Below are 18,272 nucleotides of genomic sequence, written 5' to 3'. Positions count from 1 at the left end.
TCACTAAATTTATAATAAAAAACAAAAGCTGTAGAAAATATCTGGTTTTTCATATATTTGTTAAAAATATTTTAATTTTTTTTAAACATCAACCTTTTTTGTCTTTTTCAATCTTAAAAAACAAATTTTTAAGTTTCTCTCTTCTTCGAAGGACAATTGTTGGGGTTCCCCACTACTCAATAAATGTTATCTCAAGTTAGTCAATACAAATAAAAGCCTTGGATTTCAGAATTCTCTTTACTGGGTTACACTAAGTGGAACATTTAAATACATTTCAACATTATTGAAGTCTGTTTAAAGCTAAAGTAAGATATTCTTATATTTATTTATTTTTTCCAAGACACATTGCCCTTGGTAGAGTCCCGTGGCATCACAGTTCACAGCAATGTCCAACTCCTGGGCTCAGGAGATTCTCTTGCCTCAGCCTCCCGAGTAGCTGGGACTACAGTCGCCCCGCCACAACGCCTGGCTATTTTTTGTTGCAGTTTGGCTGAGGCTGGGTTCGAACCCACCACCCTCAGTATATGGGGGCGGTGCCCTACCCACTGAGCCACAGGCACCACCCCCAAAGTAAGATATTCTTAAGCAGAACTTCAAAAATAGCTTTTTCAAAATTAGTTTGACAAATAGTCTTAGATGAAAATCTCTGATCTTTTTTTAGTAGATGGATAAGAATTTAAATGTAGGTCCCAGCTATCTGCCTAAATCATTACTGTTCACTGATCCTGAAATAGTAGTGTCCAAAAAACTCTTTCAAATTTTTATCAGACAAAAATAAATAGCTAATTGCAACCTTCCTTGGAGAGATATCTGAGTCTGATTTTAGGGTACACAAGTTCCCACAAATTAAAGAGAAAAAAAGTGCTTAATACTGTTTTGAACTACAAGATCTTTTGCATTCTCAGAACCAAGCCTCATATTGGACAGGTGATTTTACTTATGTGAGTCTCAAGTTCCTCACAAAATGAAAAGAAAGTGATTGTCTGATATTTAAGAAAGGGTCAAAATTCCAAGTGTTAACAAGGATGTAAGGAAATTAGAACTTTCACACACTGCTTAAAAAGTGTAAGTCAGAATGTCTGCTTTGGAAAATCATTCAGGATTAAAGTAACGTTGCTAAAATTGAATATATGAATATCCCATAACTTAGCAATCCAATTCATATCTATATACCTATATCTATATATTTTTTTCACTTAAAAAAGCATGGACGGAAATGTTCAGAACAGCATCATTTGTTGCTAGAGTCACACAATGGAATACTACATAACAATGAAAATGAATACACTATAACCACACCATAAGCATTATGTTGAGCAAAAGAATCAAGACAAAAAAGTACATACACAAGATTCCACTTATATACACTTTAACAGTTGTAAACCCATGGGTAGGGGGTGGAAAGTCAGGAACTGACCCCATCAGTGATTTGTATTGCAGGTTTGGTTTAACTAGATGTGCAAAAACCTGCTTCGCCGGTGTCAGTCCCTGACACCACACACACACACACACACACACACACACACACACACACACACACGTATGTGAAACAAGCAAAACTAATCTACTCTTTTAAAGATCAAGATAGTGGTTACCCTTGTTTTGGGTGGTAAATGACTAGCATAAGCTTGAGAGATGCTTCTGGCTATTGATTAAGTGACTATTCAATTAGTAGAAATTCATCATGTTGTATGCTGTTCATCTGTATTTATATATAATACAGATTATATTTCAATAAAAAGTTAAAAAAGAAAAGGTGAGAGTAGTTGGATTGCTAAGACTCTATTTCTAATTATTTTGGCTTGGGCGGTGCCTGTGGCTCAGTGAGTAGGGTGTGGGGCCCATATACCGGAAGGTGGCGGGTTTGAACCTGGCCCCGGCCCAACTGCAACAAAAAAATAGCCAGGCTTTGTGGCGGGTGCCTGTAGTCCCAGCTACTCGGGAGCCTGAGGCAGGAGAATCGCCTAAGCCCAGAAGTTGGAGGTTGCTGTGAGCTGTCTGTGATGCCACAGCACTCTTCTGAGGGCAACAATGTGAGACTCCATCTCTAAAATAAAATAAATGAATAAATATTTTGGCTTTTTGAAGCTCATTCCAACTGTGATTAATAACCCAAGTTACTTTTTTTGGGGGGGTGGGGACAGAGTCTCACTATATTGACCTTGGTAGAGTGCCATGGCATCACAGCTCATAGAAACCTCAAACTCTTGGGCTTATTTCTTGCCTCAACCTCCCAAGTAGCTGGCACTACAGGCGCCCGCCACAATGCCTGGCTATTCCACATCTTGTTGACTATAAACTGAGCTCCAAAAAAACATTCTAGTGCAAATGTCCCCATGGTAAAATAATTTTTTTCTTCTTAGTAGATGCCTAGGGATGGGATTATGGGATCAAATGGAAGGTCTACTTTTAATTCTTTGATAATTATCCACACTTCTTTCCAAAGAGGCTATATTAGTTTGTAGTCCCACCAACAGTTTAAAAGTGTTCCCTTTTTCTATACCTTCATTACCAGCACCCGCACCTTTGGGATTTTGTGATGTGGGCTATTCTCACTGGTATTAGGTGATATCTGAGCAGGGTTTAATTTGTATTTCTCTGATGATTAGGGATGACGAGCATTTTTTCAAGTGTTTGTTGGCTATTCGCTGGTCTTTTTTGGAGAAGGCTCAGTTCATGTCTCTTGCCCACTGACAGATGGGCCAATTTGCGCTTTTTTGTTGATTAAGTTGAATTCTCTGTAGATTCTGTTTATGAAGGCTTTTCGGATTCATAACTTGCAAATATCTTTTCCCATTCTGAAGGTTGTCTATTTGCTTTAATTATCATGTCCTTAGCTGTGCAGAAGCTTTTAGGCTATTTATCTATTTTGTTATGTTGTGACTGCCAATGGAGTTTTCATAAAATCTTTCCATAGGCTGATATCATCAAGAGTTTTCTCCATACTTTCTTCTAGGACTTTTGTCATTTCATCTCTTGGATTTAAATCTTTTATTCATTGTTGAGTCAATTTTTGTAAGTGGTGAGAGGTGTGGGTCCACAGTTTTCAGTCTTTCACATGTGGTTATCCAGTTCTCCCAGCACCATTTGTTGAATAGAGATTCTTTTCCCCAGTGCTTCCATTTGGTTTAGTAAAGACCAGATGGCAATGTAAGAGGCTGGTTCATCTCTAATTTTTTCTATGCTGTTCCATATGTCTGTCTCTATTTTTATGCCAATACCATGCTATTTTGATCACTATGGACTTGTAATATAACCTGAAGTCTGATACAGTGATGCCTCCAGCTTTGTTTTTATTACCGAGAACTGCCTTGGTTACATGGGTTTTTTCTGGTTCCACACAAAACAAAAAATTGCTTTCTTTTATTTCTTCAAAGTAAGATTTATTTTGGTATTTTAATGGAGACTGCATTATTATTTTCCTATCTCTAATTTTCATTCTTACTTCACCATAAGGTGAAATTTCTATAAGGTTAATCTATATATCAGTTTAGTATAAGTAAAAATGCTTAGCCATTTCAATTATTTCCCTATATTTTATTTTCCTCTCAATAAATATTACATGAATGTGAAATATTTACTGTCCTGTATTTCACAGTATGGTAAACATATCAATTTTTAAACTGATACAATATTCACAAGGTAGTCCAGAAAAAGTCATATAGCGATGGGTCCTAGAGGCAGTTAGTGAACATGTGAACTGAAGAGTGTAAAAGCACTAACCAAGGTCAATGATGTGTCCTAGAAAGTTCTTGAAGTGAAGAGTGAGACCAAAATAAATCTAAATCCCAAATAACATTTTACCATGTCATTTGCTGAAGAGAATGTCAGCTTAGTAATAGAAGAATTTCAAAAATTTAACATAATCAAAAAGCAAACAAAAAAAATTTAACATAATCCTTTTAATTTCCTGATTATAAAATTAACTCTGAAAAATAAAGGTACATTGAAGAAAACAAAAATCATATCTAATATCTTGATCTACATTTAACCTCTTTAAAAATTTGACATTTGTATTTCATTTTATCTTTTTCTACATATACATAAACAAAAAATCCTTGTATCAAACTGTAAGTATGTTTAATCTAGGCTCATCTGTATTGTGTATTATTATCTATGATCCATTTGAATCATCAGGGATTTGTCAGAAGTGAGAAGTTTTACAACTTTACTAATGTCTTTACATGACTAAATACATACTTGAGGATACTGCTGGAATCCAGAATAAGCGGGGTTACTGGGCTGCACTCCAGAATTAAGTGGTGCTACAGCATTCTGATAACCAGGCTGAAGAGTTGGGTAGCCATAGCCAAAAGGCTTAGCCATTTTTGAAGGCTGAGGAGCAGCAGGGGCTAAGGCTGGAGCTGGAGCTGGAGCAGGATCAGATTCAGGGGCAGGATCAGGAGCAGGACTGCTTGCTGAAGAAGAAAGCATATCTAACAAAGGGAAAAACACAGCATTAAAGACCTGACTCAAGAGCGAGCCATAATCTTTGGCATTTCCCTTTTTATTTTTTTAAACTTTTTATTATGAGACATTCTGAACACACACAAAGTAGAAGAAATACAATAATAAACCCTCAATAATTAGCAATAGTTTGCAAATTTTGTTTTACATGTTGCTCTACCCATCTTTTTTATTGGAGTATTTATAAGAACACCACATATTTCCTATCACTTAACCAACAAATACTTCAATTGGTAGATGAGAACCATACTTATACACACACCAATAGCTAATAAAGGTTTTTTAAAAAATACTCTCAGCAGGAACAGGGCTAAGAAGCAGAAAACAAAACAAAGCAATAAAAAGGGTGCCAACCATTCTTTTTCCTAACTTGCCATTTACCTGACCCTGCCACGTTTATAAATAAAGTCCACTGAAGGCCTGATTCCACAATTCCCTAGAAATCTGAGTTATTTACTAAGCAAAACTATAAATATAAAAGGTGGTGTCTAGAATAAAGTTCAGCTCCTAGAACAGTGTCTGGTATGTAATAGATGCCAAATAAAATTTATTTAATAAACTAATGTTCCTTTATTAGTTAAATTTAAAACAAAAAGTAAAATGTGACTTGAAATAACTGTAGAAAATTTAAACATCATCTACCAAAGACCAACAACAAAAACAAACTCTGAAGTTACTCTACAACACACAACCATTATTAACAATTCGTTGTGGTATTAGTCTGATTTTAAAGTCAACTCTATAAAATATATTCATTATAGGCTTGGCGCCTGTGGCTCAAATGGCTAAGGCGCCAGCCACATACACCTGAGCTGGTGGGTTCCTATCCAGCCTGGGCCCGCCAAACAACAACAGCTGCTACCAAAAAAAAAAAAAAAATTCCGGGTGCCTGTATTAGTCCCAGCTACTTGGGAGGCGGAGGCAGGAGAATTGCTTGAGCCCAGGAGTTGGAGGTTGCTGTGAGCTGTGATGCCACAGCACTCTACCCAGGGCAACAGCTTGAGGCTCTGTCTCCAAAAAACAACAACTATATATATATATATATATATATATATATATTCATTATACTCACCAGCAATCAGACTCTGCAACAATATGTTCTTATAAGCATCTGACTTAATAAAAGTTATTTTTAGAAAGTGCCTTAAAGAATCATATCTTTCTCTTTCTACTGACTCTACTGGTTCTAATTTTGAAGATAGGTTCCTAGACATTCTGCTATCATTTTGCACTAGTTAGACGAGGTCAGCTTATTGACTTTCTAAGTCAGTTTCTAAGAAAACCTCTCAGATTTCTAATAAGAGTAACAGTTTTGACACAGTGCTATAATCCTAAGATCTCTTGCTTGTCCCTCCTCATGGTGATGGGAATGTAAGTAAAGTTCAATTAACAAAATAAGTCATCAGCATGAGAAATAAAAAACTGGAGTCAGCCCTGGAGTTGGAGGTTGCTGTGAGCTGTGATGCCATAGCACTCTACCTAGGGCAACAGCTTGGCGCTCGGTCTCAAGAAAAAAAAGAAAAAGAAAAAGACTAGTGTGGCACCTGTGGCTCAGTGGGTGGGGTGCCAGCCCCATATACCAAGGGTGGTGGGTTCAAACCCAACCCCAGCCAAACTGCAACAAAAAAATAGCCGGATATTGTGGCGGGCACCTGTAATCCCAGCTACTCAGGAGGCTGAGGCAAGAGAATCGCCTAAGCCCAAGGATTTAGAGGCTGCTGTGAGCTGTGACACCACAGCACTCTACCGAAGGTTAGTGAGACTTTGTCTCAAAAAAAAAAAAAAAAAAAAAAGAAAAAAAATTGGAGTCATAAACACGGAGGCCTAAATCTTCTCCCGTTCTTGAGGAAAAGAACAGTATTTCATACATTTCCATAGTCCTAAAATCTGTCTAGTGTATCTGACATACAGTATTCATTTAATATCACTTTTACAGATGTCTGCATATTTCCTTAATTTGGGTGTAGGATAAATAGCTAGAAAACTTGCTCAAAGTCACTGACCTACTATCAAAAGTACAGTTTATTATAAGATTAAAATTTGTTAAGTGAATGAATACAGACAAACAAACCAAAGTCTGACTTAAAGGGCCACGATCTTTTTTTTTGAGACAGAGCCTCAAGCTGTCGCCCTGGGTAGAGTGCCATGGCATCAGAGCTCATAGCAACCTCCAACTCCTGGGCTCAAGCGATTGTCCTGCCTTTGCCTCCCAAGTAGCTGGGATTACAGGCGCCTGCCACAATGCCCAGCTATTTTTTGGTTGCAGCCAGCATTGTTGTTTGGCAGGCCCTGGCTGGATTCAAACCCACCTGCTAAGGTGTATGTGGCTGGCGCCTTAGCCACTTGAGCCATAAGCAACAATCCGGGGCCATGATCTTTTAATTATATACCACAATGGACTTTTCACTTCAGGTTAATTTAGAGTTCATAAGGTATTATATAGTTGTAGTGTTCATTCTTTAGTGAAGTGATTTTTCAACCAGTGTGCCATGAAAATTTTTAAAGATCATTAATTAAATTTTTTTTCAAAAGAAGTTCAAAGAATAGTAAGTCTATTCTTTGTTTTACATCAATATAATTTGAGTATGCCATGGAAGTTTAACTATAGGCTCAAGTGTACCACGAGAGATTTAAAAAAAGGTTGAAAAACATTGCTTTAGTGAATGAAGTAACTCTTCTAAAATTTTTTTTATTTGTTTCTAAGAGATAATAGTCTCACTCTGTTGCCCAGCCTAAAATGTAGTGGTTTGACCATAGGACTCTGCAACCTTGAACACTTGGGCTCAAACAAGTCTCCTGCCTCAGCCTCTCAAGTAGCCAGTAGAATAGTTTGATAATAGATTGCTTTTGGAATGTTTTACAAGTTCTTACACACATACATACACACAAAAATTACTAGGGAGAAAAAAATCCTTAACCATAAAAGACTGAGTAGCTTATTCAAGTATTCTTAAAATATAAAAAAGAAATTCTATACTAAGCTGAAAAGATTATTTTCTACTGATTCCTGGATTATTATCAAAGAGATAAGAAATAAAGAGAAGGGCAGGCTCAGCACCTGTAGCTCAAGCAGCTAGGGCACCAGCCACATACATTGGAGCTGCTAAGTTCTGCCAAACAACAATGACAACTACAACCAAAAAATAGCCGGGCGTTGTGGCCGGCGCCTGCAGTCCCAGCCACTTGGGAAACCAAAGCAAGAGAATCCCTTAAGCCCAAGAGTTGGAGGCTGCTGTGAGCTGTGATGCCATCGCACTCTACCCAGGGTGACAGCTTGAGATTCCATCTCAAAAAAAAAGAGAGAAGGGCAAATACTTCTGTTAGTCCTAAAGTTTGGAACAACTAGAAAAAGGGAGAGGAGGTCAGGTATGGTTGTGAGGTTATCAGAGAAAGGAACTGGGAAAATAAGAAAAATCAAGTATAAGATGTTAAAATAAAGTAGCTATTAATTAAAAAAGTTAACTCTTTTTTTCTTTTAAAACTGTCCATCATTCTGGTAGTTTACTGTAATGACAAAAGTTACTTCCGGATCTGGTTAAAAGTGATATCCCCAAATCTGTCCCCAAGTCTACCCCCAAGTTGATGAATCTATCTACCTAAAGGCAGCTAAGAGCAATAGGGCAAACAAAGAGTTAAGGACCATTTATATTCAGAGGCAAAAACCTAAGCATGAAAGCAGACATATGAAATTTATTTAAGAAGTTAGTTTTTTGCCGAGCACGGTGGCTCATGCCTGTAATCCCAGCACTCTGGGAGGCTGAGGCAGGTGGACTGCTTAAGCTCACGAGTTTGAGACTAGCCTGAGTGAGAGCGAGACCCCCGTTTCTACTAAAAATAGAAAAACTGGGGCAGCACCTGTAGGACACCAGCCCCATATACTGAGGGTGGCGGATTCAAACCCAGCCCCGGCCAAACTGCAACAAAAAATACCTAGGCGTTGTGGGGGGCGCCTGTAGTCCCAGCTACTCGGGAGGCTGAGGCAAGAGAATCGCCTAAGCCCAGGAGGTGGAGGTTGCTATGAACTGTGTGACACTATGGCACTCTACCGAGGGTGATAAAGTGAGACTCTGTCTCTACAAAAAACAAACAAACAAAAAACAAAAAACAGAAAAACTGAGGCAAGAGGATCACTTGAGCCCAAGTTAGAGGTTGCTGTTAGCTATGACGCTACGGCACTTCTACCCAGGGTGACAACTTGAGACTCTGTCTCAAAAAAAAAAAGTTAGTTTTTTAAAAATAAGAAAAATGAGGAATGAAGAGGAAAATTTAAGTCTTCTAAGCCAGGCATGGTGGCATGCACCTATGGTCCCAACTACTCAGGAGCCTGTGGTGGGAAGACACTAAAGTCTAGGAGCTCAAACCAATCTGGGCAGCATGGTGAAAGCCTGTCTCTTTAAAAAAAAAAAAAAAAAGCCTTATAGAAAAAGGACAAAGATAAAGAGCATGACAATAAAAATTTAAAAGATGTCCTTATACCTCCCAGAAACAACACTGCTAGTTGTTACATGACAGTTAATACTATTAAATAAAGGCTGAGAAAAACATAGCCTGCTAATTACGTGTAATGTATGTTCACATCGATGGTCAATAGTTTTAAAACAAATATCAAGCAAGCACAAAACAATTACCTGGGTAGCTGCCTCCTTCTAGTGCATCGTAACTATTGGGCATTGGAGAAGCACTGCTTGTGGTAGAAGAACTGTCGACACCTAAAAAGAAAACCAAATATCTACTGAGTTTAAATGACAGTGTGTCTTAGCTTTTAGTAATTCTGATAAAGATGTTTTTGCTGAAGTAGCAAAATTTTGACTCTAGTAAAAAAGTAAAATGTTTAATGTTTAAAGATATTTTAAAAATCATCTATGAACTTCTGTTAATGAGAACAGGGAATGAGAGTGGGGAAAATATGAAGCTGATGGGTGGGGTTAAATTAAGCTAAACTATTTTAGGTATCTTAGAGAGAAACAGACATCAAATATTAAAAGTAGTCAAATACTTAAATGCAAATTTTAGTTGATAAAAATATTAATAAAGTCACACCTTAAGAATTACATCTACTAAATCTGATACTATTAAATATATTTTATCAGTATTAGAGTATTTTAAGATAATTAAATTTAATGACTTTTATAATAGCACATCTGTATGAAATATTCATAAAAGAGGAAGTCTATAGCTTTGGTTTCTACCTACCATATTACTAACCTTTTCTGTGCCTCAGTTTATTCATCGAGAGAATAGAGATTAAATAATATCTTCCATAAGGTAATATTATAAATGAAAGGCACTCTAATAAGTCTTAGACTATAAGAACTTTTATTATGTATATTCATTCAAAACTTGTAAGATTAAAAGGAAAGTTCAGTGGCAATTTATGAATTCTGGTCACACCAATAATAGAACATACAATATATTTCCTTTGTTCATTCACAAATGTTAGTATTTTATTGAGAACCTATAATTACCCTAGATAGATACACTAGGCAATATACTAATGAATAAAACCAAAAACACACACGGTCTCTTTCATGTTAGAGATCTTGGTCTGTTCACAGCACGACAAAACTCTATAGTGTAGAGGTTATCCCTGGCTCTTAGCACCAATATTATAACTGTGTTTAACCTACATCTACATTTTAGGTTATTTTTCAACTGTGATATAAAAAGAATAGATATTATTCTTCATGGAATACGTGTAATTTGGATACCCATGAGAATTAGGTATGCTGACTCAAGGCATAACAGTTTATGTTATCTGTGTAGGAACATTTTATTATCAGTAAAAAAACACGATGCTAAGGCAAAAGATTGCAGTTACATTAGACTCTGTCATTTACTTGCTATATAACTTTAGATAAGTAACAATCATCAATATTTTCTTCCAAAAAATGAGAAAAAAATTTAAAATGTTCTATGTGGGCTTTTCAGTGTTCTTGTGAGGCTTGATCTAGATAGCAAATATGAAGCCACCTATCACATATATAATAGGTGGAAGACACTAATATTTACTAAGTACCTTCTTCATGATAAATAAAAAAAAAAATGCACAAATATACCATGCATCTCAATAAAGAATGGGAGGGAAGTAATGGCTTTTTCTTTCTGTTCTCATATTTGTGAAATTTTAACTAAAGCAGAATGCTGATACATAAGGTCAAAAGTCTTGCAGTCATAGCATTACAAAACAGTATACCAAAATCCAATTATTCATCAACAGAAAAATGGATAAACAATAGTCTATCTAGACAATGGAGTATACAGCCAGAAAAAGGAATGAGGTACTGATACTTGCTACAATGTGAATTAACCCTGAAAACTTGTTAAGTGAAAGAAGTCATATTATGTAATTCTGTTTATATGAAATATCCAGAATAGGTGATTTCAGACAGACAGAAAGTAGTCTGGTGGTTACCAGAGGCTAAGGGGAGAGGAAAGGAAAATGGGGAGCTACTGCTTAATGAGTATAGAGTTTTTTGGGTTTTTTGTTTTTGTTTTTGAGGCAGAGTCTCATTTTGTCGCCCTTGGTAGAGTACTGTGGCATCACAGCTCACAGCAACCTCCAACTCTTGGGCTCAAGTGATTCTCTTGCCTTAGCCTCCCGAGTAGCTGGGACTACAGCCAGCCACCATAACGCCTGGCTATTTTTATTTTTTGGTTGTAGTTGTCATCATTGTTTGGCAGGCCTGGGCTAGGTTCGAACCCGCCAGCTCCAGTGCATGTGGCTGGCGCCCTAGCTACTGAGCTATAGGCACCGAGCCAAGCATAGGTGATGCTTTTAGATGATATTAATAAAATGTTTAGTTCTATTTAACTCAATCTAGTTTAGTACTTCATAAAGTTATACTCAACCAGATAGAGGTGGTAGCTGCACAACAGTGTAAATGTACTAAATGCCACGGAATATCAAATGGTTTTTATCATTTTATTTTACCTCAATAAAACTAAACACTTTACCAAGACATTTCAACAGGGAATGAATATTCTTTTCAACAAATGGTGTTGGATAAACCAGATAGATCCACATACAGAAGGAACCCTTCCTTACACTTTCCACTACAATTAACTCAAAATGGATCAAAGGCTTAAATATAAGTTCTAAAACTATAAAACCCTCATAATGTAGGAGTTAATCTTCATGATTATAGGTTAGACCACAGATTCATAGATATAAAATCAAATGCATGAGGAAGCAGCAGAAAGACAAAAAATAAACTGGACTTCATCAAATTAAACCCTTTTGTGGTCTAAAGGTACCATACTATCAAGAAAGTAAAGAGACAACCCACAGAATGGGAGTAAATATTTCCAAATCATATATCTGATAAGGTAAGGGACTTGTATCTAGAATACACAATAAACTCTTAGAAACCAACAATAAAAAAACAGCCAAATTAAAATTGGACAAATGATTCAAATATATTTATCTAAAAAAGATAAACATAGGGCTTATAAGCAAATAAAAATATGCTCCAACATCACTAGCCACTGAGAAAATAAAAATTAAAACAAAAGGATACCACTTTAAATCTACTAAGATGGTTATAACCAGAAAGACTGAGAATAGCAAGTTTTGGTGAGGATACTGAGAAACTAGAATCCTCATGGGGTTATAAAATGGTATAGTCACTTTGGAAAATAATTTGGCAGTTTCTCAAAAGGTTAAACATGGCGTTTTGGCCCACTAATTCCACTCACAATAAAACAAAAACATAACCCCACACAAAAATCTGTCAACAAACATTCATAGCACTATTCATAGTAGCTTAAAAAAACACACAAATGTCCATCAGATCATGAATGATTAAGTAAAATTCATCCACATAACGGGAATAGAAGTATTTTTCAATAAAAAGGAATGAAGCACTGATATACACCACAGCACAGATGAACCTTGAAAATATTATGCTAAGAGCAAGAAGTCAGTCACAGAAACACACATATTATAAGATCTATTCATGTGAAATGTTCAAAACAGACAAATCCCTGGAGACAGAAGTAGGTTAGTGGCTGTCTGGGGTCGGCACGTTTATGTTGCATGGGAGGGTAAGACAGGAAGTGACTGGTAAATGAATGGTACAGAGTTTCTATTTTGGATGAAAATGTTCTGAAATTATATAGTAGTTATGGTTGTTAAACCTTGTCAATATGCTAAAACCCACAAAATAGCACAATTTAAATGGATGACCTTTATGGTATGTGAATTATATCTCAATAAAAACTGTTTTAAAAATACCATGGCATTCTCTGTCATCTAAGAAAAACCTTCCCTTCCCCAGCTTAGGTCTAAATGCCTTCATGGCATCATAAAAGGAATTTCACAATTTGTCCTTTTCACCTGTACCTCTTACCTGTCCCTGTACCATCCTCCCGTTTTCACCTTAGAGATGTGGTCACACCAAACTGCTCACTCTTCACCCAATACACCAAATTTTCTTGTGTTTATCCACTGCGCACGTTGGTCTATTAGCCTAGATACACCTTCTCTGCATGGCAAATTCCTTCTACTTACCCTTCAAATTTCAAATCCTTTGTGAAACTTTTCCTATATGCCCATGGGAAATAATTTCCCCTCCTAAATATAGGGGCATTTCCTCACTCTTGAAATTACCATACCTTTCAAGTTGTTTGGTAATCATAGATGACATCTGCTTCCCATCATTTGGAGGCCAGACCTATGCTACTGTAATGATCTTTGGAACCATGATACCATGCAGAATACTGCTTTCAGAATACAAGCTGGTTTCAGATGAATGAATAGCTTTGGCATTTGTCCCACTCTTAAACCTTAGATAGCTCTAGTTTGCCTCAGTCTCTTCATACCACAATTAGTGATAATAAATATTCTGAGATCAAATGGGGGTCCAGTATAAATGTAGTGCTGCAGTTAGAAAGGATTTCCCTCCACTCTTTTACTGGCTCTATGTCATAGCTTGAAAGAAGAGGGGAAGCTTAAATCTGAGGAAGCAAGGAAGAAAACAGATCAAAAGAAAAGCTCAGAATCCTTGAAGTTGAGGGAAAATATCCTGAAGCATTTAAGCGTTTTTTAAAAGGCTTAAGCTGCTCTCTCTATGAAAGACAAGCAACACAAGTCAACAAAGCCTATGTATTTACTAGTATTGCTCAACTTGAAGTTAACTAGATTATTTGAGATTTTATTTCCTCATAATTTGCACTAAACAAGGAAAAAGGCTGGGCGTGGTGGCTCATGCCTGTAATCCTAGCACTCTGGGAGGCCAAGACAGAAGGACAGCTTAGGGCCAGGAATTTGAGACCACCCACAGTAAGACCACATCTGTATAAAAAATAGAAAAATTAGCCTGGTAAAGTGGAACATGCCTACAGTTCCAGCTAGTCGGGACGCTGAGAAAGAATCGCTTAAGCCCAGGAATTGGTGGTTACAGCAAGCTGTGATGATGCCACTATACCCTAGCCCAAGTGATAGTCTTAAAAAAAAAAAATCAAAAAACTAACCAAATAAAAAACACCATGGAGAAAGTATAAGTTAAATTCTATGTCCTGTCCACCACCTACCAGATGAGAGAATAAGCTCCTCATTAATAATATGTTTTATAATACCTCCTCCACAAAGCTAGTATTATGATTTAAGCACACTAGACAGATACCAACAAGAGACTCAGGAATGTTCTTCACTTTCTCTCTCCCCTCTCCCTTCCCTAATAATGCTACAAATCCAGGGGCTGGGGGGTGGGGGGTGGGACCAAAAAAAGAAACTCTTGATAAATCCAATTTTCCCCTCAGATGTCAGCCAAATTTTCTTCAACACTTAACACTGTTAACCTAATAACTTCTGATTTCCAAATCTACTAGTTGATTTTTCACCACTGCTCAATGAATTTTTTTGAAATTAGAGAACAATCCCACATAAACCAAACAGGCAAAAATCTCATGAATAAAGGGAATAAATATCACTGAAATATTTAAAAAGTGAAGCACTCTAAATCTCTACTTTGAAACTTATATATAATCCCCACAACAATTTGAGCCACTTTTTTTTTAAAACCACTTTACATTAAAAAAAAAAAACAAAAAAAAAAACTTATAACTGAGCAGGGTTCAAAAAAATAAAACTAAAATCCCTTTTAAAGCCAGGTTTTCTTTCCCTCCCATCCCTCTATTATAGAGTCTTACTATGTTGCTGCATGACATGTAAGTAAACCACACTGACTACCATCATGTACCCTTTACCTTGCCCCCACTTGTGTGGTTGGTCTCTTACTGGAGACAGAAATGTCCTTTTCATACCTGTCTGCAGACAGACCTCAGTGTGAAGTCTGCTACTTGGCAGTTGTGCGTTCACAAGCAAATGTTATTTAACATGGTCAGGCCTCAACTCATCTGTAAAATAGTGTTGACTATTTCTGCCTTGCAGGATTGCTGAGAATACACTAAGAACATAATCTCAAGGTTAGTAGTAACAACAGCTAATCTTTCTGAGTTCTTATCCTTTACCAAATACTGTTCTAAGAGCTTTATAAAGAATGTCTTCAATCCTCAAAACAACTATGTGTAAGTATCAATACTATTATTTCCATCTTACAGATGAGTAAACTGAGACTCAATGAGTTTAAAAAATTTAATGTGGACATGGTAGCCCATGTCTACAGTCTCAGGTACTCAGGAGGCTGAGGATCACTTGAGCCCAGGAGTTTGAGTCCAGCCTACATAACACAATGAGATTCTGCCTCTAAAAAAAAAATTAAAATAATAAAATAAGAAACTTGTCTAAGGTAATAAAGCTAGTAAGTGACAAAGTCAGGGTTTGAATCTAGAAAAATTGAAACAAAAACCCAGAGAAACATACCAGCTCTTTTGTACGTGGACTACCATACAGTAGGCACTCAGAAATGTTAGGTATTATTAAAAATCTAAATTCCTTAAGAACTCAGAATTTTTGTTTTTAACAAAGTCTTTCTCTGTCATCTAGGTTAGAATGCAGTGGCACAATCTAGCTCACTACAACCTACACTTTCTGGGCTCAAGTAATCCTCCTACCTTTGCGTCTTTAGAAGCTGGGACTTTAAACAAGCACCACCATACCAGGGTAATTTTTTTCTATTTTTAGTAGAGATGGGGTCTTGGTCTTGCTTGGGCTAGTCTCAAAGTCCCGACCTCAAGCCATCCTTCTCCCTTGGCCTCGGAGTGCTAGGATTACAGGTGTGAGATTCCATGTCTGGCTAATATTCAAGAAAAAAAGTAGTTAAAATAAGGTGATAGGAAGAAAGTAAGAAATGCTAAATCTTTTTGATCTTCCAATTATTTTTGTATCTAACCAAAAGAAATTTTCATGTTCTGCTCACAATACCTTACTGTGAGTAGAACAAAAATGGAAGTAATTGAGGCTGACAACATAATATAAAATGATACATTTTTGAAATCTGCAAAATAAGAATCATAAGAAAATGGATCGACACGCACAGCTCAGTAGTTAGGGCGCCACTCATATACACCTAGGCAGGTGGGTTCAAACCCAGCCTGGGCCTGCCAAACAACAATGACAACTGTAATTAAAAAAAAAAAAAAAAAAAAAGTAGCCAGGCATTGTGGTGGGTGCCTGTAGTCCCAGCTACTTGGGAGGCTAAGGCAAGAGAATCGCTTAAGGCCAGGAGTTTGAGGTTGCTGTGAGCTGTGAGGCCAGAGCACTCTCCCAAGTGTGACAAAGTGAGACTCTGTCTCAAAAAAGATACATTGAAGACATGTGTAATCTATATACTGAAAAAAAAAAAAATGCTTCAAGGCCTATGAACAATCACCCATCAGTAACAATAAGCACACACTGCAATCAGATCTTGGTTCTAAAATACGTTCCTCCACTAAAAGAACCCAAATTCCTCTGAAAAATGGTTCACTCCAGGGCTGCAGCAGGGCAAGTACAAGATGAGCTAGGAATGTCTTACTGTGGCCTTAAAGTACTTAAAATAAGTGCTCAATTACTAGAAACGGGAACATTTTCAAAAGACATCACAGCTAGTTTGCCACTGGCCAAATCTACATCAAGCTGCTACCCAAATAACTAATGATAGTAATGGATTATAACCCACTGAATAAAATAAAAATACATGAGTCAATATGAACTTAAAGAAATCAAAAATTAAGAAGGAAAGCTCTTCTTTACAGTAAAACCCAAACTTATCAATAGAAGGAATGTCTGAGTTAGAAAGTCATCAAAGTAAACCAAAACTAATGGGTGATATTTTAAGAAAGAACAGTCTCAAAAAATTTCCCCATAATTACTTAATATCAAGAGAAAATAATAGTAACTTTATAGTTGAGAAACCTGGCAGATACTACCTTAATCAAATAATTGAAGTTAACCTCGGCAATACTAGATCAAATTGACATTGTGTGCCTCAAATAGGGTGAACTGAGAGCACAATGTTAGTTTAGTTTGGAATTCTGCCAAAAATGCATCATCTGAACTTAATAATGTAGAAAACCCAAACTGAAGAACATTTATAAAAAAACTGATCTGCCCTCTTTGAAAATATCAAGGACAAAAAAGAGAAAGAAAGGCTAATATAACAAACTGTTATAGACTGACATGAAAACCAAATTTAATGTGTGATCCTTAATTGGATCCTGGATCATGAAAACATCTATAAGAGATCTAATTGTGACAACTGTTGAGATCTGACTTTGGACTACATATCAGGTAATGCATCAGTGTTCAATTTCCTGATAATTGTATTGTGGTTAAGAAAACATTGTCTTTGTAACTGGGAAATATATACTGAAATATTAGGAGTAAACTTCATGATGTCTCTGACTTCCTTCCTTTTTTATTTTTTCTGACTTACTTTCAAATGGTATAGGAAAAAAATATTTAGACAGGGAGTTATAAAGCAAGTGGGGCAAAAATGGTCTATCTGGGTAAAATGTACATGAAAATTTCTTTTAGTCTTCTTACAACTTTTCTATAGTTTGATAAAATAAAAAATTATTAAAAATTTCAGAAAGATTGGCAGCCCCCATAGGTCAGTTGGTAGGGGATCGGCCACATACACCGAGGCTGGTGGGTTCGAACCCAGCCTCGGCCAGCTAAAATCAACAACGACAACTGCAACAAAAAAAATAGTCGGGCATTGTGGCGAGCACCTATAGTCCCAGCTACTTGGGAGGCTGAGGCAAGTGAATCACTTAAGCCCAAGAGTTTGAGGTTGCTGTGAACAGTGACTCAACAGAACTCTACTGAGGGCGACATAGTGAAAACTCAGTCTCCAAAAAATAAAATAAAATAAATTTAAAAAATCAGAAAGATAGACAGGTATTTAAACATTTAAAGTTAGGAAAATTACTTCCTACCTACTATCCCTAATTTTATCTCCCTCAAATCATATAAAATGATTTAAATATATACAGAAAATAGAGCTATTGTTTTTTTTTTTTTTTTTGAGACAGAGTCTCATACTATGTGACCCTCAGTAGAGTGCCATGGCGTCACAGCTCACAGCAACCTCAAAACTCTTGGGCTTAAGTGATTCTCTTGCCTCAGCCTCCCAACTAGCTGGGACTGCAGGCACCCGCCACAATGTCCATCTATTTTTCTGTTGCAGTTGTCATTGTTGCTTAGCTGGCCCAGGCTGGGTTCAAACCTGCCAGCCTGGGTGTATGTGGCTGGTTCCATAACCACTGTGCTACAGGTGCCGAGCCAGAAAATAGAAATTTTTGTTTAAAAAAATTATAGTAACCTAAAAGATCACTTACTGGGTAAGCCTTAAACTACAGGTTGAACATTCCTCCTAATCAGAAATATGAAATACTTCTAGTTCAAAGAATTTCAGATAATG

The 18,272-nt window shown here is 36.7% G+C and overlaps 1 protein-coding gene across 5 annotated transcripts in view; it reads right to left on the bottom strand.

The window, feature by feature from the left end:
- The window catches only part of SEC24B (SEC24 homolog B, COPII coat complex component), a 110,601-nt gene that overhangs the window by 39,536 nt on the left and 52,793 nt on the right, over positions 1-18,272 (bottom strand). For all 5 annotated transcript variants that reach the window (XR_008374903.1, XM_053564641.1, XM_053564700.1 and 2 more), the window contains 2 exons: positions 9,096-9,176; positions 4,201-4,436 (listed from right to left, as the gene is read on the bottom strand). Coding sequence is in view for 4 of the 5 variants with exons in the window: in XM_053564641.1 (XP_053420616.1) it covers positions 4,201-4,436; positions 9,096-9,176 (317 nt within the window). In the remaining variant the exon portion in view is untranslated. The remainder of the gene's footprint in view (positions 1-4,200; positions 4,437-9,095; positions 9,177-18,272) is intronic.

This window comes from Nycticebus coucang, chromosome 1 (genome assembly GCF_027406575.1).
Source record: "Nycticebus coucang isolate mNycCou1 chromosome 1, mNycCou1.pri, whole genome shotgun sequence".
Lineage (NCBI taxonomy): Eukaryota > Metazoa > Chordata > Mammalia > Primates > Lorisidae > Nycticebus > Nycticebus coucang.
This window is presented reverse-complemented; position numbering and strand designations above follow the sequence as displayed.